General features: G+C 52.6%; 2 protein-coding genes across 3 annotated transcripts in view; one reads left to right on the top strand and one right to left on the bottom strand.

The window, feature by feature from the left end:
* The first annotated feature begins 697 nt into the window (after nt 1–697).
* LOC146434733 (uncharacterized) lies at nt 698–4,472 on the top strand. The gene is made up of 3 exons (XM_085066677.1): nt 698–897; nt 2,107–3,416; nt 3,730–4,472. Exons 2-3 carry the CDS (start codon nt 2,310–2,312, stop codon nt 3,889–3,891), a joined length of 1,269 nt encoding a protein of 422 aa, XP_084922803.1. The 5' UTR covers nt 698–897; nt 2,107–2,309; the 3' UTR covers nt 3,892–4,472.
* The window catches only part of SLC4A3 (solute carrier family 4 member 3), a 34,080-nt gene continuing 18,482 nt past the window's right edge, over nt 4,462–20,059 (bottom strand). The window contains exons 8-23 of one of the 2 annotated variants that reach the window (XM_085066673.1): nt 19,789–19,969; nt 19,106–19,241; nt 18,828–19,002; nt 18,328–18,424; nt 16,421–16,605; nt 14,592–14,805; nt 14,034–14,255; nt 13,550–13,698; nt 11,975–12,169; nt 11,324–11,530; nt 10,638–10,727; nt 8,878–9,044; nt 8,243–8,496; nt 7,822–7,991; nt 7,183–7,356; nt 4,462–6,455 (exon numbers count right to left, since the gene is read on the bottom strand). In XM_085066673.1, coding sequence (XP_084922799.1) covers nt 6,378–6,455; nt 7,183–7,356; nt 7,822–7,991; nt 8,243–8,496; nt 8,878–9,044; nt 10,638–10,727; nt 11,324–11,530; nt 11,975–12,169; nt 13,550–13,698; nt 14,034–14,255; nt 14,592–14,805; nt 16,421–16,605; nt 18,328–18,424; nt 18,828–19,002; nt 19,106–19,241; nt 19,789–19,969 — 2,694 coding nt within the window. In that variant the 3' untranslated portion in view covers nt 4,462–6,377. The remainder of the gene's footprint in view (nt 6,456–7,182; nt 7,357–7,821; nt 7,992–8,242; nt 8,497–8,877; nt 9,045–10,637; nt 10,728–11,323; nt 11,531–11,974; nt 12,170–13,549; nt 13,699–14,033; nt 14,256–14,591; nt 14,806–16,420; nt 16,606–18,327; nt 18,425–18,827; nt 19,003–19,105; nt 19,242–19,788; nt 19,970–20,059) is intronic. The other variant, XM_085066674.1, reaches the window with a different exon arrangement.

Consider the following 20,059-nt stretch of genomic DNA (forward strand, 5'->3'; position numbering starts at 1 on the left):
CTGAAATGCTGTGCTACTGGACTAGCAAAGCAAAGAAGCAGGCAAGGCTGTGCTAACACCTCCAGAACTGAGAAGTGAGTGCAGCCCCAGTTCAGAGCACCAGTAGCTGGCCCCAGCATCTGGCCATCTGTGTTTGCTGAGGGAAAGAGCCTGACACAGCAGGAGGCAGCAGCTCCCCAGCCTCTCCCAGCCCCAGTGAGGTTGCTGTATTCTGTGTGCTGAGGGGGGGACATCCCCCAGGGACGCTGGGCTGATGGATGAAGGCAATCATCCAGCTGGGCTCCCGCAGCAGAGATCACAACGTCCCCCATTCTCTGGAGAAACCACGTGAGGAGGATTACCTTCCCGTCCTGCTCAGTGACAAGATCACATCTGGCAGCCCAGGGGGTCACAGAACAAAGTGGCAGGAGAGATGAGGGATGTTGTGCAGCACTGATGCCCAGCACTTCTCCTTGAAGGCTGGAGAGCTTTGAGGGGATGATGCACTGGGAGGGACAGGACAGGAGCACAGGGCAGCAGGCAGGAAGCAAACCTCCCAGGGCAAAGGAGTGAAGGCCAGACAAATCACAAGAGTACTCACCTATATTGAAGAAACATGCTGCCCAAGCCTATGCCCAGGATTCAGACATCTCCAAGAAAAGTATCCTTTGCAAAGACCTTTGTGAGGGAGAGGAGCTGGAGGGAGCTTCATCTCTGCCCTGTCTGCAGGCAATGTCTGTGGGCCTGGCAACTGGCTCTGGGAAAGGCTGGCTGCAGCATGAGGGACACGTCCAAACCTGCCGTTCCCATGGGGAGGAAGGTTTGTGTCCATGCCTGAGGAGGGCAGGTTCCTCCCCTGGCGGTCAGCAGGGCCCAGCTCAGCCCTTTCTTCTCTCCCCAGTGCTTATCCTGGAGCTGGTGAGTCCCTTCTTTTGAGTTACATGAAGGGGAGGTGGATGGAGGGTGGGAGACAGAGAGCATGGGGTTGGGGACATGGCAGGGATGTGCAGGGTCACCAGAGCTCAGCAGTACTTGCTGGTGATCCTCAGCATCTGCAACAACAAGCAGATCCCAGCACTCCTGAGCTGGGGCTGCTCTTAGGATGTCACTTGCAACCATTGCCCTGCTCAGCATCCGCTCTGTTCTCCCCAAACTGGTGCAACTTACATCTGAACAAACCCATTTGTGCTGGGGATTGCAAACCAGAGCCACTCTCACTCCTGCCAGCATCCAGTGTAAGGAATGCACTGTGCTGCCACCTCCTGCCATTGTTGTCTTGCCCCCCACCCCAACCCCTCCTCATGGGAAAGACGAAAAAGGATCTTTACAATTTACTTTAATGAAGTTTGAGTGCCTGAAAAACAGATACAAAAGTCCAAGCAAGGACTTTCAGACCTACAGGGGAAAGAGGAAATTTTGCCACTGACTCTGGTTCAAAGTTTTGTTGTAAAAATTGTTTTAGCTAGCAGTTTCCCTAACTTCGCAGTCACACAGCCATGTGAATGGGTGCCAGTGGTATCTGACAACAGAGATGTGCCAGCCCCTCCTGGCTGCAGCGAACAAAAATAACTGGAGGAGATAGCTTGAGTGTACTTGAACCCAGGTGGCAGAAACAGAAACCCAAATAATTTGCTTAAACAATACAGTTATTTAAAATAATAAGGTTGATAATTTTGGGAACGGACCTTCTATTTTTAAGTCTCTGGACAGGCTTACTTCTGTAAAGATAAACCTCTTCTCATGCAGCAAAGAGGTGGGAGGAACGTCTGCTAGGAGTGCAGTCCTGGTCTGGAAAAAGTTAGTTTCCTATCAGGGAGCAAGTGAACACTTGCCTCATCCCAGAGCATCTCCTGGGGAACTGGGGGCCTGCAATCACCCAGGGTATTCTCCCTAGCCCCAGCGCAGGAACATCCCCTGAGTCTGCAGGCAGCCTCTCAGCTACTCTCCCCGCACTGCAGCGGCATTTTGTGATCCAGTGTGCTGGTGTGCAGGACCCAGCAGCCTCTCCCTTCTCCTCTGGTCCCACTGAAGTGGGGGTACCCCATGAACTGCACCCCTTTACTGCTCCTGCTTCAGCCCATCCCTGTTGTCGTCCTCTCCATCCACCTGCTGTCTCTTCTCTGGCAGAGCAACCAGGACTGACTCTCCAAGCTGGATTTGGTGGAACTGATTGCTGACTGAGTCCACATGTGTGACCCAAACCAGAGCCCCTGCTGTGATCCTGCCTACATTGCATCCTGGTGCAGTGTGTTTTCCAGCATATCCAGGGCTCAGGACCATGTGGATGAGCTGTAATCCCGGTTGACTCCTTTCCATCACTGCGGCCACCCATGGAGACCCTCTACTCTGCCCTCGAAGGGGAGATCAGCACCTTCGTGAGGCACATGCAGCAGTGCTGGGAGGGCTTCGACCTGCACAGCCTGTACCACGTGCTGCTGCTGGTGCTGCCACGGAGCCCCTCGGGGCAGGTGGAGAGCTGGCAGCACCTGCAGAGGCTGGCCCTCTGCCAGCCCGGCTCAGCCAGCCCTGACGTGGCCAGCAGGTATGTGGACTGGCTGGCCTCCTACCTGCAGCACCTGAGCACACTGAAGGAGAGGTTCGATGCCAGGGTGGTGATCCCTCTCTGTGAGAACTTATATGTGCACGAGGAACCGGCAGCCTGCCCCACCCAGCAGTCCCTGCTGGCATCCATCCCCGACCTGGCCGCACAGCTCTTTGCCCACCGGCGTAACTGGGGGCTACTGCTGCAGGGGGGAACCCTCAGCGAGAGGGTCTTCAGCCCCCAGAGCTTGTGTGACCTGTATGGCTTTCCTGATGTGGGGCCCTTTGTGAAGGTCTTGAGGCTGGTCCCTGATGTCTTCCACCAGAGCTTGGCCACAGCAGATCTTGCCCAGAAGTGGGTATCTCTTCACCGCAACAGGTACAGCCTCTCCTTGCCACCATCAGCAGCACTGCCACTGCAGCCACCAGCACGGGGCAGAGCAGGGCTGGCTCCCAGCACTGTACAGCCCCCACCATGTGGCAGGGCCCCCCAGCAGCCCAACTCTCCCCTGGGCTTGCCCAACCCTACAATCCCCCTGCAGCCCTCAGGCACAGGCAGCAGTGCTGGGGTGCTGCAAGCCCGGCTGCAGGAGAGCCAGGAGGAGCTGCTGGCCCTGCTGCACCGCCGGGAGCGGGTGGCCACCCTGCGCACCCAGGTCCGTCACGTTGCCCAGCGCATCCTCCTCCTGCGCCAGCAGCAACGGGGCAAGGGGCCAGGGCTGGCCCGGCCCTGGCAGAGCTCAGGTAGGGGTATGGGGGCTTGCCAGCGTGAGGCTGCCCTGGCTGAGGAGTGGCAGAAGAGCCTGGAGTTAGAGGAGTACCACCACAGCATCCTGGAGGCTGACTGGTTGCTGGAGCAGGAGGTCAGGCCCATCCTCATCCGGAGGATTGATACGGTAAGGGGCTCCCTGGTCTGCATACCAGGGTGAGTGGGGGCACTGCTGCGATCCAGAGTGTTGCATGGGAAGGGCAGGATGTGCAGGTGGAGAAGTGAATCTTGTGGGCTGGGGTAGAGCCATAATCTCTCCAGTCCAAACCAATGGCCTGCTGGGCAGCCATGGGCATTCAGATGTGAGGAAGGAGAACTGTGGAGTGGAAAATGGGAGTGTTTCCTAACATGGCAGAGCAGCCTGGGGATCACGGATACTCCCATCCAGCACAACCTGGATGCTCAAGAAATAGGCACCCACACTGCTTCCTCTCCTGCAGGTTCAGAAGCGCTGCCAGGCCCTGGAGAGGGTACTGCAAGGTCAGGCACTGCCTGCCCCACAGCGTGCCCGGCTCAGAAACAGGATGGCCACCACCTGTGTACCTGGGCAGGCTCAGCCCTCTGCCTCGTGCCCCATCAGCAGCCAGCCCCTGGAGCAGTGACTGACCACAGGCGATGAGATTTCCACCCACTCCCAGCAGCAGCACCCAGGACAGCACAACTGGATGTGTGTTGTCACCCAACCCATCACCATGGGCTACAGGCAGCCAGCAGCTCACAGGGACCTGGCCCAGTTCCTGCCTGGGAAGAAAGCACGGAAAGAATGTGTTTAATGAGATGTTTCTTCTGTGCTCAGCCCATGGCCCTGCCATTCAGTGTGTGGCCACAGACTGCACAAGGAGATGGGCACTGAGTGCTGCCAAGCCTGCAGGCACAAGCATGCACATGTATATGGATGCAAGCAGGCAGGAGAATATGTTTCTGGTTCAACATGGGACTCAGCTTCCTGCTTGTAGCAGCCAGTGTGGAGGCTGAGTCCACAGTAACCAGTCTGCTTGATGATGGTGATGGAAAGCCCACCTTCATGCTGGTAGTAGGTAACAAGGTGACAGTTGTTGCTTCAGCTGGGGCTTGCTACCTTGGTGGCTGTTTTGGGCAAGAAAGTTTTGTATTGGGGAATTTCAATCAATTTATTGCCATTGGCGATAAAACCAAAAGTGTAGAGCCAGAGGCACAGTTCTTGTGAAGAGTTTATTGGTGTAGCTGTTTCCACTACAGTCAGAGGAGTTACAATGCACAGAAACAACAGGCCTCCTACACTACACAGGGAGGACAGGACACACACAGCCACAGACACACAGAGACACTCGTCTCTCTGCCCTGGGCCCTGCAGGGGAGCTAGGCTGTGGGCAGGAACCTGCAGCAGGGGAGGCTTCTTTCTTCAGATGGGATATTTCTGCAGCCTCCTGAGGATGGCATTGGATCCTCCCGGTAATGAAGCACCCACCATCTCTCGCGGGAGCCAGGCTGGTACATGGGAATGGGGGCAGTGTCTTCTCCCACATCCAATGGTGAAGCAAGCATCCCAGCTTCCGCTGGAAGACCTGTATAGCTCTGATCAGGAAGAGGCCGGGGTGCCTTTCTCTTCTGGCACTACCTTTGGAGTTTCCAGGGGCAGTAAGGGCACCATCGGTTTTCTGGGCCAGCTCTGAACAAAGGCTGCCAGCTCAGGGAGACCCCATGGAGCAGCTCGGTCAGGTGAAAAAGTGTGATGCACAGCAAGTCCCACCTGAACATGAGGAAGAACTTTACTGTGAGAGTGACTAGCACTGGAACAGGTTGCCCAGACAGGTTGTGGAGTCTCCCTTACTGGAGATATTGCAGAACTGTCCAGATACAATCCTGTGCCATGTGCTCTGGGATGACTCTGCTTGGGCAGGGAGGTTGGACCAGAGGACCACTGTGGTCTCTTCCAACCTGACCCTTTCTGTGATTCTGTGGAGCTGTCCAGAGGTGATGGGGGCTGAGTGCTGGGCACCTTGCATGCTGCTCCTTCCCACTTGGAGGGCGCTGCTGGATGTGAAAGGTGATCTCAGTATGGCAGCAAAACTGGGGCTCGGGTTTCAGTGACTTCCTTGTAGGCTTACAGGGAGCCAGACTCAGTGGATCACTGCACAGGGAAAGGGAAGGGACCCAAAGGACTGTTTTGTGCTCCAGCACTATATTTCTTGTATAGCTTCTTAAATATGGTTTATTCTCAGGGACAGGAATGTGGGGATCAGGAACTGGGATACAGCCCTGTGATGAGTGTTTACCCCTGCAACCTTTGTGGAGGTGCAGAATGGCAGAAGACTCCTCTTAGTTCCTGCAAGAGGGCAAGCATTCAAGGCTTCAGGATACCTACTTGTCTCCAGCCTCCCCTCCCTATGCAGTTTGCCTTTGGAAATAAGGTTGGGAAAATTGAGAAGAGCCAAACAGCCTCTTCCATGTCAAACAAGAGCTGCAAACAGTCATGTGGGAAGGTGACTGGACAGAAGACAGTCTGAAGGACAGGGCCAGGGTGCCAGTCTCTCTTTGCCAGTCTGTCAAGCTGCAGTAGCCCCATGGGCCAGTAGCTGTGGCAGAGGCCCAGTGTGGGCACTCCTAGAAGGGGGCAGAGGGAGCAGGAGCAAGGCATCTGCCAGCTGAGTAAGGAGATTGCTGGCCTGGGAGAAGAGGCAACTTCCAGCCCATTCCTGTGAGTGCTCAGTGACACGTGGTGCTGTGCTACCCAAGCTTCATGGTAGTGGAGGGGAATGCAGTGGCACCAGCTGGTGTGGTTACCCTTCACCACCTGGAGACCAGGCACAGGCTGCCTTCAGCAGGGAGGGGCAGACCCCTGACCCATGGGCACTCAGGACCCACACAGCTTTGGGATGTGAGAGGCATCTCTCAGCCCACCAGGTCCAAGAGGAGAGAGACTCACAGCCTCTGCTGAGCGAGCAATGGGGCAGCCAGAGCCGGGGCTGTGTCCTGCAGGGCTATGGAACAGCCATTCATTGGTCCAGGCAAGAGATCGTGTGACTCATGGCAAGTCTCCAGTTAGTCCTTGGGAGGGATGAGCAGGCCTGAGCCGCCTCTCCCATGAGTGGGGAGGGCAGCTCCCAGCTCACACAGGCATGTGCAGCTCGTTGTACTCGTCCCGGCCATCCTCGTCGAAATTTGGCTCTGCATCCTCTGAGTCCAGCTGGGAAGAGGCAGAGACCAGGCTATGAAGGCCACAGCCACCCCAGTGTGGGGTTAAGCCTGGCACAGAAGGATCAGCACACAGCAACCCAAGCAGCTGGGCTGTGCTGTGAAAAGCAAAGCTCTTGCTCCTTCCCCTCCCAACAGGCTCCTTCTTTAAACCCTCATGCTCATCCATGCATCCCCAGCCTGATGCCCTTTCTAATGCCTGGGGTTTTGGTCCAGCACTGCAGTTCCTCCCTCTCCCCCTGCTGGCAGCACTCACTTCTGGGTGCTGCTCCAGGCTCTTCTCCAAGAAAAGTTCAGGATGTTGACAGCAGCAGAGGAACTGCCAGCTCTTGAAGAGCTGCCAGCACCCTGGCACTGTGGTTACATGCTTAAGTGCCAACAGCCACAGGCTCTGATGTGCTGCTGGGCTGCTCTTGCTGCTGGTTCAGTGGGGAATCAGGGTGTTTCTTGATGAATGAGCCACAGATGGAAGTGGAAATCCTTATTCCAGGCCTCTGCCTGGTGGGAACCTCTGTTTCCTTGCCCCAGGCAGCCCATTGATCTCATATTGCACTCCCAGGGCTACAAGATCCAAGGAAGCTATCCACCCACCTACTGCTGTAGAGCAAAGACCCTCAAGGCTTTGCTGGCCCATGATCTCCCAGCCTTTCAGGCTGCCAAATCTCCTCAATCTCATTCCAGTGTTGCAAGCTAGACTGTGAGGACAGCTGTCTGCTCACCGCTTTGAGCTCCCTGTCGTGGAAGAAGCGGGGCAGCACGAAACGTCGCAATGGCACTGTCATGATCAGGACAAAGGGGAAGGCCAGTGATGCCACCGTAGATTTCACCACCCAGAGCAGCACAATGCAGGCCAGTTGAATGCAGGTGAAGAGATTCATTCTCCAGGTCTTCACCTAGTAGGTAAATCCAGTCTAAGAACACATTATCTTTTCACACAGATTAACGAAGACCCAACTGGCAACACAAAACCCTTCTGCACAGCATAGTACAGCAGAGTACCTGCTGCTGCAGAGTCTACCTGCCTTTACTCTACAGTGAGGTAGAACTCCATAACACATCAGCCTCTGTGCTACCTAGCAGTATACCCACCTGGAAGTGCAGTGTCCCTCCACCCCCTCAAGGAGCACATCACTCCTACAAATTGTCTGCCCATCCATGTACTATCCTGGCAACACACGCCTGGGTGCAGCCTGCCAGCATTGCATCACCTCTCTACATGCCTTGCACTTCTTGGCATAAACTTGCAGCCAAGCAGGGTCACCAAGCCAAGTATCCCTCTAGCAAAATACCATCCTCCCCTCATCTGCTTCTTCTTCCTCATCTCATTACCTGGTTCTGTGCAACCTGCCCTTGCTCACCTTAACAACGTAGATGTGGTCAGGGTGGTGCTTGGAGGGCATGAAGATGAGGAGCAGTCGCTCGTAGAGCTGGATGCCAGTGAGTGATGTAACCCCCATGTAGAGGAAGATGCCGAAGAGCACAGCCAGCGGGATCTGCCGCAGCATGTTCCCCATCACAATGGACAGACCTGCACAGACAGAGCTCAGGGCATGTGTGTCCCACACCAGCCCCTCTGCAAGGCACCTCAGCCTCCATCCCTCTCCCGCCTCCTCTCTGTCCTGGGGTGCAAGGAAAAGGAAGCTGAAAATGGGTAGGTGTGGGAAGTCCTGCAGTGAGCAGGCAGAGCACAGGCTGGCCCACAGGGCAGGGACACTGCCAGGAGACTCAAGTGCTCGGTCCTGACCTCTCCCCTCCCTTGTTCCCCAAGCAGAGGCTCACCAACAAGGGCAGCAATGAGCACTCCGGTCACACGCTGCTCCTTCACCTCCTCGATCCTGGGCTTCTCCCCGGGTGCAATGGCCTTGCTCATGACTGTCAGGGCATTGACGTGGGTGACGGAGCGCACTGTCGCTGCCGTCAGCCAGGGCAGCCCAAACAGAGCACAAAGGCCTCCCATAGTGCCAATGAGCAGAAGGTCCAGGTGGAAGCCAGAGCCTTTCAGTAACTTCCTCTCCTTCTTGCTAACAATCAGCCTGAAAGAAATAGAGCCTTGGTCAGTGCAAGGCCCAGGTCAGTGCCCAGGGACAGAACTGCAGCTGGGGACAACATTCACTCTCTGGAGACAGCACACATGGGGATAACAAGATGCCTGAGGAGAGGGATGGCACCTGTCAGCCTCAGGTTAGAAGTTTCCTCCTGTGCTTGGCTGAGGCAGGTCTCCACCATACCATATACCAAGAGGGGAGCCAAAAGATGATGGGAGAAGCCAATTAAGAGTCTGAAATGGCAAGGATCCTGCTCTTACTGTTCCTCTGGGATGCCCGTTGCATCTCCATGTGAACCAGCACCCATCCCAGCCTTGCCTGCCTGCCTAGGGGTTAGCGATGGTCGAGGTTGGAGGGGGAAGTACTCACGTAGTGATCTGTGTCTCCATGAAGATAAGAATGAAGACCAGGAGGGCAGGGATGGCAGAGGCAAACATCATCCACAGAGGAAAGGTCCCACTACTGCCCATGGGGTGGATGAACCAGCCACGCTTGTGAGGGGATGTGACCGACAGGCCGGAGGGGACATTCAGCTTCTGGTGGTGCAGTTGCAAAACCCAGCAGTTACTTATTAATACAAACATGCCCACAGCCTCACACAGCTTTGATCCTCCTGCTCTTCCTGGTCTGAATGCCTCAGATGATGGGATAAGCCACCCTGAACTGAGCAGGACTTTCTCATGGATAATCCCCTTCAGTGCAAAAAATCCCATGTTCCCTAACATGGGCCTGTGGCATTTCCTTTCAGCTACTTAAATCCCCTTTGTTTTTTTCCAAGAGACCAAGGAAGTATCTTCCCTTAGGAACTGACCCCCATGTCGGTCCTTGCAGACCATGGTTAAAATGCTCCTTGACCTCTCCTTGGACAAATTAAGTGTTCTGAACTGCCTACCATTTTCTGAAGTGGCTTTCCAGATTTTCCAAAGCTTTTCTGAGACATTTTACAGCATTGTTTTTGCAGCGTGAACCCCAGAAGTGGCCACATTCTCTGGAAATGACCTCACCCTGACCATGTTCAGAGGGAATATCATGTTTGTGCTCCCATCAGACCACACAGACTCCTAGCTGTACATCATCCTGACCCTGCGTTCATCAGCATTTGAACCCTTGGCTCTGTGCTACTCTACAGCAATTTCTGCTATCTGCACTGCAGGCAGAGTTTATGATTTGCATTTATGTTAATCAGCATAAGTATGAATAATATTTCTGGAATGTTTGTCCTTGAGTTAAGCTGTGTAACTAAGTACCATTTTCTCGGAAAGCTTCGTACATATGCTGAGTTAATGCTAAAATGATAATGCTTTTGATATTAACTGTAGAAGTGTAGAATGGTATGAAAAGAATGTAACAAAGTGCATGATTTTACTGGTGTCTGATTGACTGAAATTTTTCATTGAAATTCAAATGAATAAAAATGCATTTGGATTCCACCAAGCCTTGGGCTGTTTTGATGAAAAGCTTGCATGATGAACAGGAAATACTTTCTACCCTCTCCCCAATCTTAGCAAAAAAACACCAAAAAACCAAACAAAAACCCCCAAAACACCAAAACAAAAATATATAATCACATATCTATGGAAAAAGGAGAAAAAATGAAACCTGTGATATAGGTTTGCTCAATAACATTAAGTTTGTGCATAAACTGGAAAAAAAATTGTGTTTGACATAAACTGATCAAAATAGTAGTGTTCTACAGTCAAGGAGAGAATAAGTATGTTGAGTACTAAACTCATGACAAATACCCCATTGAAACCATTCTTCGTGCCACCTTTTTCAGTGTGCATAAAGTTTAGGTCTTGTTGATTGACTGCAAGTGTTAGAGTTACAAACAAGGAATGAACTGCACTGAATCTCCCTAAAGTCCCTAAAGCCTCCCCTACTAATAGCTGGAAGTCCAGAGGGATACCAGGGCATTCCAGTCCCTGTAGCTCTGGCCTCATCCTCAGTAAGACGCTTGGAGCTTCCCTTCAGCGTGGGAGTGAGGATGAGGGGAATGTTTCTGTTTGCTTTGTGCTGTTATGATTTAAGAGGCAGGAAATACAAATTCCCCATTGCACAAGAACAGGCCAGTGCCACAGGGATCATTGCTGGGCTGCAGGAGAGGCTCTGAGGGCAATGCTGGCACCTACCTGTGTGTATGTGTCAGTGATGGTGTAATCCACCAGCACCATGACCAGGATGGAGATGGGGATCCCAAAGTCTCCGATGATCCGCCGCGCCTGCAGAACATAGACCTGTCACTGGAAAGGGAACAGGCCAGCTCCATGCATGCATCCTGCTATAGGGAGCCTATGGCAAAGAGAAGCCCCAAATGGGGCCAAGCATGGCTCCAAACCTGAGCACTGATGATGGGCAGGGTAAGGAAACCCAGCTGTGACCCATGGGGCTGTGCATCCCACTGCCCACATAACCTGCTCTTAAATGACTGGCTAATTGCTCCTGCTGGCCTACTTAAGACAGTGCTCCAGGTTTTACACAGATGCCCTGCATGTAGAGAGATGCCCAAAGAGAACAAGTTGTAAGCTCTTCCTCCTATATTCTAATTTAACAGACTTGTACCCAGTCCAAGGAGCTTTCCCACAGTCCAGAGGACTTTCCAGCAAGGCTCACTGGAGCAGGACAATGCAAATACCATCCACAGTCAGCTTTTGCCTGCACCCTAGGGTGGGCTGCCATCCCCCCTGCAAGGTATTTAAGGGATTTCTGGTGTTTGGGGGACATCCAAGTGTACTGGAGAATAAAGGTCTGTAGTAAGAAGCATTATTTGTTTGGTTTGTCCCTTGTCCTTAACATGTGAATCCCACAAACTTCTCACCTTGCCTCCTAAGAAACGGCTGTTCTTGAACTTGCGCATAAAGAAGGCAATGAAGAAAGTGCCTAGCATGAGGATGAGGGACAGCAGAGCAGTGTTAGGCTGCATCCTGGTTCCTAGTGACATCGCATCCGTAGAGAGCATGCTGGCATTCAGGCTGCTCTGCACATCTGGTGGGTAGAACTTCAGCAAAGGATGTTCTGCAAACACCTGAGCGGGCGAGAGAAGCAGCAGGCAAGTTACCACGAGGAGGGGCAGGGGGCACTGTCACTACTGGGGGCAGGGGGATGCGGAGGTGTCCTGCTCTGTGGAGAGGTGAGGGCAGTAGATGGTGGGCACGGACAATCCCAGCATCCGTCACCTCGCCTCACAACCTACCCAGCTGGACAGGGTTGGGGAGAGAAAAGTGGCCCCTCTTTAATGTCTCCTGCAGGAAGAGAAGGGGAGAGAGACATTAGGGCTCTTCCTGCCACCCTCTGTGGTGGCACAGGAGCCAGCTGGGCTGAGGCATGAGACCAGCAAAGAACTGTTCTGCAGAGTATCTAGGAAAGCTGTGACTGAGCTGGCTCTGTTCCCTTGCCTCCTGTGTGCTAAAGCAGCAGGTTCCTGAGGGATTAAGAGATGCAGCAGCCCATCTCCCCAGGGAAGGTTCACCTTGTACAGTTTGTAGAAGGTCTCATAGATAAAGATGAGGGAGATAAGGAAAGCAAAGATCTCCTGGGTGAAGGGCGAGATGTAGCGCACCAAGAAGCTTCCTTCAGCTGCCACGATAATGAAGATGAAGACGATGAGCCACAAACCAATCCACACTCTGCCTGTCAGATACTCAATGCCTTGTGTCTGGCAGAACTGAAATGGAAATGGGAAGGAGTTACTCATGGCTCCTCAGCCTGTCTCCTGCATCCGCTCCCCATTAAGATCAAAGACTGTCCTGGAAAAAAGCATCTACATCTGCTCAGGCATCCAGCACAGAATCAGTGAATTCATGGCTGGAGTCACAGGTAAATTTGCAGACTTTGCATTAACACCTGACAGCTCACATCAAGCAGGTCTTTACCACTCCAGTCTTTGTAACAGCACCTCCTTCATGCTCTGCTGAAGCCAGCCCATGCATAACACTCCCCATCCCACCCATATGGAGGTGCCGTTGCTCAAACACAGCTCTCCATTGCTCCATGCACTCAACAGCACAAGCCTGTTCCCTGCAAAGGAGAGCCTGAGCATCTTGCTATGTCCCACTTCACAAAGGCCACGATCTCAGAGAGCATCCTGCATACAGACAGTTGTATGTGTGTGGAGAAAAGCCCCCAGGCTGTCACCACAGAGGAGACCATCTCCACTGCCTCTGCTCATCCACACACACCAACTATTTCCAGTACAAATTGCACCCCTCCCTTTCAGCCTTCCTCGGTACCACCTCAGGCAGAGGTACGCCTCTGTATACAGTGACTGGGCAAGGCAAAGGTGGTCAGTGAGAAGTGCAGTCACAGGAGAGTAGAGAAATTCTCACTCTGCAATGGCATCACCAGCTCCGAACTCTTGACAAGGTGAAAATCTAGCTGTAGAAAAAAACCATGCCTTTTGAAAGACACAGACATGCTGGGAGTCAGAGAAAAGGAGGATTAGATCCACTGCTTGAAGGTACAGTGATACAGGGATGCTTTCAAGAGCAAAGAGGTCATGCTACTTGAGAAAGAAACATATCCATCCTGGCTGGCCAGGATACCTCTGCACACACCCTTGGGCTCATCCGTAGAGGTGGGAGTAATGTATGTGGCACATCCCAAATGGGTGGTACACTGAATGTTATTGGACTCCAACAAAAGGAAAGCTGGACACAGGTAAAAGTGGTGAAATGGTCTTCAAAGGAAGCCCCAGGAACACAAAAGTTTCAGGATGCAGCTGCAAGTGCTCATTATGCCAATGAGCTGCAGCACAGGGCTGGGGAACAGTGCTCTCCTCACAGTCAGCAGGTAGGGGAGTGCTGTTACAAGTGTCATACCTCACAGGATAACGAATACAGAAACAAGAGGCAGAAGTCCCTGTAGCAGGACCTGCAAAGGGTCAGCAGAGCCACGGGCAGCCCTGGCCGAGCTGAGAGCAGCCAGGAAGGACCCAAAGAGTTCACACTAACAAAGACCCTTTGCAGAGCTGAGAAATGCCAGCTGCCCTCTCCAGAGCAAGGACAGAGTGAGCAGGTGCCAAGCACAGACACTGCCTCACATGTACCTTGTAAAAAGCTTCTTCAAACACCAGCAGAGGCCCTGAGAAGCCAATGACCAGGAGTGGCTGGGCTCCAAGCAGGGAGAAGAGGATCCCTAAAACCGAGGTGGAGATTATCAGCTCGGAGACCCCCATGAGACCCTCAGTTTTCTCTCCTGGGAAAGAGAACAATGTATGAGTGTTATAGCCCAGACACAGGCACCATCACCACAGGCAGGCAGGCTGCACAGCTCCTGACAGAGGAGGCAGGTCCCCATCCCATCAGTCAGAGGTGCCCTGTGTTAGGCAGGGAGCATGGAGGGAGCACGGAGGGAGCCCAGGCAGCCAAGGCTGGAGAGGCCAAATGGCAGGGAGGGAACAAGGCAGCAGCCGAGGCACAGCACTACCGCTCCCTGAGCAAACAGCATCAAAGCCCACCCCAGAACAGCATCACACAGACACAGCCAGTGTCCCAGAGTGCAAAGAGCAGACCAGAAAGCAGGCCCATTACCTAGGAGTCCCCCGAAGGTGATGGCAGGAGAGAGAGCAGCAAAGTAGATGAAGAGAACGGCTGCGAGACACTGGCTGTGCAAGGCGTCTCTGATGTCACTGAGGTATTTGGGGTACCTGCGCTTTATGTCCCGAACCAGACCTCCAAAAAATATCCCGGTTCGCTTCAAAGGATCGTCCTCAGCTTCCTCCTCTTCTTCCTCAGCTTTCACTTCACACAGCTCTGGAGGTGCATGGAGGACAGGGCTTCAGCAGGGAACACAGCTGGCTCTTGGGCTGTCCCTCTCCCCAATACCTCATAGAGACTTTCCTCCAGCAGCACTAGACTGGTGGGTCCCCTGTGATAGCACATCCCACTGCCTCAGTTGTCCCCAGCTGCCAGAGCTGTCCACAGCCACTGTCCTGCTCCACTTGCCTGCCCCGCTCCCCACTCCCCACTCCCCCCTCCCTACTCAGGAGCCAGGCCCTGCTTACCCCTCTGCCAGGCTCTGGAAGGGGAGGGCCCATTGGGGTACACAGGGCACTAAGAACAAACTTGCCCAAATGTGAATGGAGAGACCTTTGGCTTCCTGAGCAGTCCCCTCCTTCATGGACTTCTGCTCCCTCTCCTTCCTCTTCTTCAGAAGCAACTTCTGGAAGGTGGCAATGGATTTGAGCAAGTCTTTCCCCTCCACCTCTGAGGGGGGGATGACAATGCTGCAGTCCAAGAACTCGTTGATTGCATTGAGAAGGTCTTGACGATCATCTGCCATGTATGCAGCCTCATGGAAGTGCTGGGAGGGGCAGGGGAAAAGAGAGAGGGAGAAGGCTCAGACCAAGACTAGACCCAGTTACCTACAGCCTGGAAATACAATGCTTGCTGTGACCATTAGAGTAACATTCTGCTCCCACATCCACTGTTTGTCTCACTACTGCCTCTCGGTGACCCATGCTCCTGAATCCTGCCTCCTGTTTTGAGGGAGAAGTTGGGAGAGCCCTAAAGCACCACAGTTATAAAGTACAAGAACCACTACCCAAGCAGGGAGCATAAGAGACTCTTGGGAGTCTCCACATGGGAGACAGAGAAAGTAGGAGTCTACAGCATGAGGGAAGCCATGCAAAGGAAACCAGGCAGAAAAGAGGAAATATTTCTGACAGCAAGGTCAGGTTCTAATAAGGAAGTACTCTAAGGAGACCAGGAGAGGACAGCACTACTGCAGATAGGCAGGGAGGTGCTGGCAAACAGGTGGAAGTGCAGCACTGCCTCTGGAACATGCCTCCAGAGAAAAGGCTGGAGGACGATGAACGAGTGAACAGCCTGTAAAGCAGGTAGGCGACAGCTAAGGGCCCTGCAGCACACAGACTCCCTGGAGCCACAGCTTCAATGTAAATGATACTGTACTCTCTCCACGGCGCCAGGACTCTGTAACCTTGCTATGGCCGGCCCCGGCTGTGGCAGCTGGCTCTGCTCTTCCAGCAAGAGGAGCAGAGACTCAAATGAATAAGGTCAGCTCACAAACACAGCACTGAAGCTGGAATGGCACCTCACCTCTTCTGGCTAAAAACACATTCTCAGTTGAGCCCTGTGCAACTCCAGGGAAGGGATCTTTCAATCTTGTTGCCTCTAAAGCACTTTTTCTAATTGAGCCTTTTAGTCTCCAGTTCAGTGAAAGCTGTGCAATAGTGGCAGGACAGGAAGATTTGTTACTTGCTTAACATGGCACCAGCAGGAAGTACCTGTGAACCTCTGGTCCTCTTGTGCTAGATGTATGCAGCAGATGTTCAGATTGTCTTTCCTTTGCATTTAATTCCTTATCAAGATAATGAATTTCACTGTCATCTAGACAGATGGGGACTTCTAGCAGTGCACACACTTGGTAGAAAAACCTTCCTGCCTCCTCATCTCTCCTCCTGGATGGATGTGCTCCTCTGCATGGATGCCCCAGCCATGGGACTCAGCTAGAAAGCTTCATCCAAACACCTGAAAACAGTCCCCAGGCATTGCTGGGTTTTTATGTCAGTGTGGTCTCGGCCAGGTGCCATGGTCACAGGCATCACTCAGCCTCCTCACCCCTCTGTTTGTGAAATGTCGACTGAACATCTCTCCTCTAACCTTGGGTCATTCTTTGCTCCGGCTTTTACACCTGGCCCCTTCCTTCACCCAATCTAGCACACTCTGTCCCAGCCAAGTAAGTGTCTGTCCTGCTCTTTCCTCTACACTGGAGGATTCTACCTTGGTCAAGCCAGGTTGATCTTAAAACCTGGGCTGATCTCCCAGGTGCTCATACCTGCCTACCTCACTTGAGCCTTTGCACAGCATCTCTCAGTGCTCTCGTCTCAGGACTGTCTTCTAAGGAAACAGCAAAGCTCCCTCACCTGTGTCAGCATCACTGCCCATCAGCTCCTCACCTTGTCAGACATGAGGGTGGAGATGGAGCGGCCAATTTCGTGGTAGTCCATGTTGGCCTGGCTAGGTCCCAGCAGCACAAAGATGAATCTGACAGGAATTGGGACCTCCAAGACAGATTCCAGGAAGACAGCCTCATTTAGTCGGACGAAGGCCATAGTTGGCTGCTCCAGAAACTGCACACAACCTACCAGGGGGCAATGTATGGAGCAGAGTTAATCACTGGGATGTGCTGTACTGGGTTGCCTTTAAGAGTAGAGAGGGATTTCAGAAGTTCCCACAAACCCTGCAGTTAGGTACTTTCTCCAGACCACAGACACAGCACTGAACTTCATGCTGAGGACTGCTCCAAGTCCTTCACTGATCATTCACAAGTAGAACTACTTTCTTTAGCCTCCCAGTTCGACCATTCTTAATCCCTTACAGATGGGCTCTACTTACACTATAAGGGGCTAAGTTTAAATTTGAAGGTTCTTTCCCACTTATGGAAGGAAGACTATTACATGTTACTTTTATCAAACAAACTTCAAATCTCATCAAAGAATGAAATCAGGTTTGCTTGACATGACCTATTTCCCATAAACCTTACTGCTTGGCAATAATTACATTCATATATTCTTTAGCTCTTTATTAATTGAATCCAATATTAGCTCTGCCACTATGCTGGCCAAGAAGGATGTCAGGTTAAACAACCTATAGGTGCTGGCTCACTGTTCTTCCCTCCTTGAGCACTGATGCTATGAGCTTTTTCTGTTATCTTGTATGTTCTCTGTATTCCTAAACTTTTTTTTCCCGGAGACAGTGCTCTTAAAGAGTCATAGGTGCAACCTGCACATTTTGTGTTACAATGTCTGCATTACATCAGTGCTTGGCAGTCTTGTCAGCTCCTAACAGATTGGGAAGTACTCCCGCATCCTCCGGCACACCAGCCGCTTCCTTCACATACCGAACACAAATGTTTATTGAATACTGGTATTTCTCTGGCATTATTACTGATCTTTCTGCCATCTGTGTCCAGCAAAGAGCTCTGTTCTGTGTTAGGCTGGCAAATCTGAGTTATCTGAGAGTCAAAGTGAATCCCAAGACACAGCCTTAGCTCAGAAACAAGCCAATGTTTAGTTATCTGAGTACTCAAAAGTGCATTAATGAACCTGATTTGGCCTCATTGTGATCAAGAATCAGTTTGGTTGAGCTGCCAGGCCTCTTTGCCTGAGCTTTTAATCTAGTGGATAGACAATGACATTTACTTTGCTTGTAGTGTAGCTGGGTTTGCTGAGATGTTAATGCCAGCAAAGTGCTGAGAAGGAATACTCTTGCAATCAGAAGGCACCAAGCCCACTGATGCTCGAGCCTGCCTGCTCACAGCCCTCCTGTACAGAGAAATATGTCCTGGCAGTGCTTTGTCAAATACCTGAGACCTTGCCACCAGCCAGGCCCTGCTTCTGTCAACCCAAAGCTTGCTGGCACACACAGCCAGCAGCCAACACTGGTTAGGGACAGGGCCCAGCTGCTGGTGAGGTGTGAAGAGACCAGACGGAAGGCAGCAATGGTCAGAGGGCAGGGTGATGGCCTGGCCATCAGTCCCTCAGGCACTACTCACCTACTTCTGAGCTGCAAAACCAGACATTCTGTGAGCCTGACTTTCACCACTGAGTTGAGCCCCAGATCCCAGCAGCAGTGTCTATCAACCTCTTTTTTAATTTAGGAAAAGAACTACACTGGCAGGCCATATATTTGCCACAGACAAACAGAACCTGCACCATCACCGAAGGAGAGAGTGTACCAGGCTCCCTCCCCAGCTTAACATGTATGAGATGACCAAATATCCCTCAAGAGTGAGGGCACAGACAGCTGGGGCCAGACCAGGATCTGCACTAGTCACTGGGGGACTCTACATGCCACCTCTTACCCACAAGGACCACTGTGGCCTCTGCATCTTCAGGGATCTTCTCCATCAGCTTCAGGTATTTACGGTGGCCCTCAGAGTTATGGAGATGTGGGTTTTTCTGCCAGGAAAAAATACAAATAAGTAAGGATGAAGTCCCCATGCTTCGGTCTCCCTACACAGCTTTGCACCCCACTGGCATAACTGCAGCTGAGCCTGCTTTGGCTGCACACCCAATGCCTGCTTCACAGCAAGGCACCCTCACAGCAAAGGTCACCCTCCAAGTGCCAGGGGTGGCTGCTGCCATTACATGCTCAAGCAGACATCTGCATAGAGTGCAAAGCCAAAATTACATTCCAAAATCATAATGCAGGAATCCAATTTCCAGCAATCCAGGGAGCTCAGTCCTCTCATTACAAGGTTTCTCCATGAAAGAGCTCAGAGGTGGGTGCCAAGGACTGCTGTCAGCCAACAGCTGTCCCCAGAGCATGGAAAAAGAGGCAGCAACCCCCAGATCACCCTACCTCCTTGCACTCGGTCTCGTTGGCCTTGGGGTCAGCCATCTCAATGCGTTCTTCCCCCATGAGGGGCACACAAGTGTCTGTGGTGTGGTTGTGGTGGTGGTTTCCCACGATGGAGTTCATGCTGGAGCTGGAGTGGTTTCTTGGGAAGAAGCCCTCTTTCTCATCATTGGGGTGGCTGAGGGGGAGAGTGGTGGCCATGAGGGGACTTGCCTCCCTTGCCACCTGGGGCTCACAGATAACTCCAGGGCCCTGAGACCCCTCATCCGTGTGCCACCCACCTGTGCTTCAGCAGCAGGGCACGCAGCACGTTGGCTCGGTCTTCCACTCTGATCTGGTCAGAGATGATCATGGTCTCCACCATGAGATGAGCAATTCCAGGCAGAGTGGTCTGCTCCAAATCAAGGAGGACGGCACCTGCCAGCATGAGGGGAAGAGCCCTGCTCCTAGTGTGCAACGTTCCCCATTGCATTCACACTCTGGGGACACAGCTGTCCCACCAGGAGCCAGGCTTTGGCTGGGGTACAGATTCAGCTGAGAAATGTCCAAGTCCAGGTGCCCCATGTCCTTTCTGTAAACCCTTGTCCCAGGAAACCCCAAAAGCTCCAAGAGATGCAGCAGTCATTCTGGTATCTCCTTTCATTTCAGTCTCCCACTCTGATCAAGTGTGCCTTTCCACACCAAAGATGGGTATAAGACCTGCTGACCAAGGCACAGCTGGGTGTTACAGCTGCCATATGCCTAAGACCAGTGAAGCAGAGGGTGGAACCAACACAGGCACCCTTGGGCTAATGCAAACCCTGCCTAACAGGCTGCAGGATGTCTGTCTCTACAGACCCTGCATGAAGTGGGGACACAGACACTGTTTCGTGCCACCAGTGAGGGACTCAACAGTGACAGAAGCTGTCCAGCAAAACCTGTACTAGAGCAAGAGACAAACCCTGGTCTGCTCTTGCTGACTCACCATGGGCAATAGTCTTCCTGAGCTCCAACAGACTGCGGAAGGACAGTGAAGCCACATGGGGTTTCCCCCACCTTGCTGTGTCCTCCTCCACATCCTCCTCAAACTTGATCCAGCGGGCCGTCTCCCTCCAGTGCATCTCCTGGTTCTTATCCACCACCAGCTCATTCAGCTCCACAAACACCTAGTGTGGATTACAGCAAGGACATGAGATACACACAGCTCTACCAGCAGCACACAGAAAGCCTCAGCTCTCTTCTCAAGATACTGCCTG

Source organism: Lichenostomus cassidix, chromosome 7, assembly GCF_008360975.1.
Source record: "Lichenostomus cassidix isolate B80296 chromosome 7, HeHo_3.0, whole genome shotgun sequence".
NCBI classification, from domain to species: Eukaryota; Metazoa; Chordata; class Aves; order Passeriformes; family Meliphagidae; genus Lichenostomus; species Lichenostomus cassidix.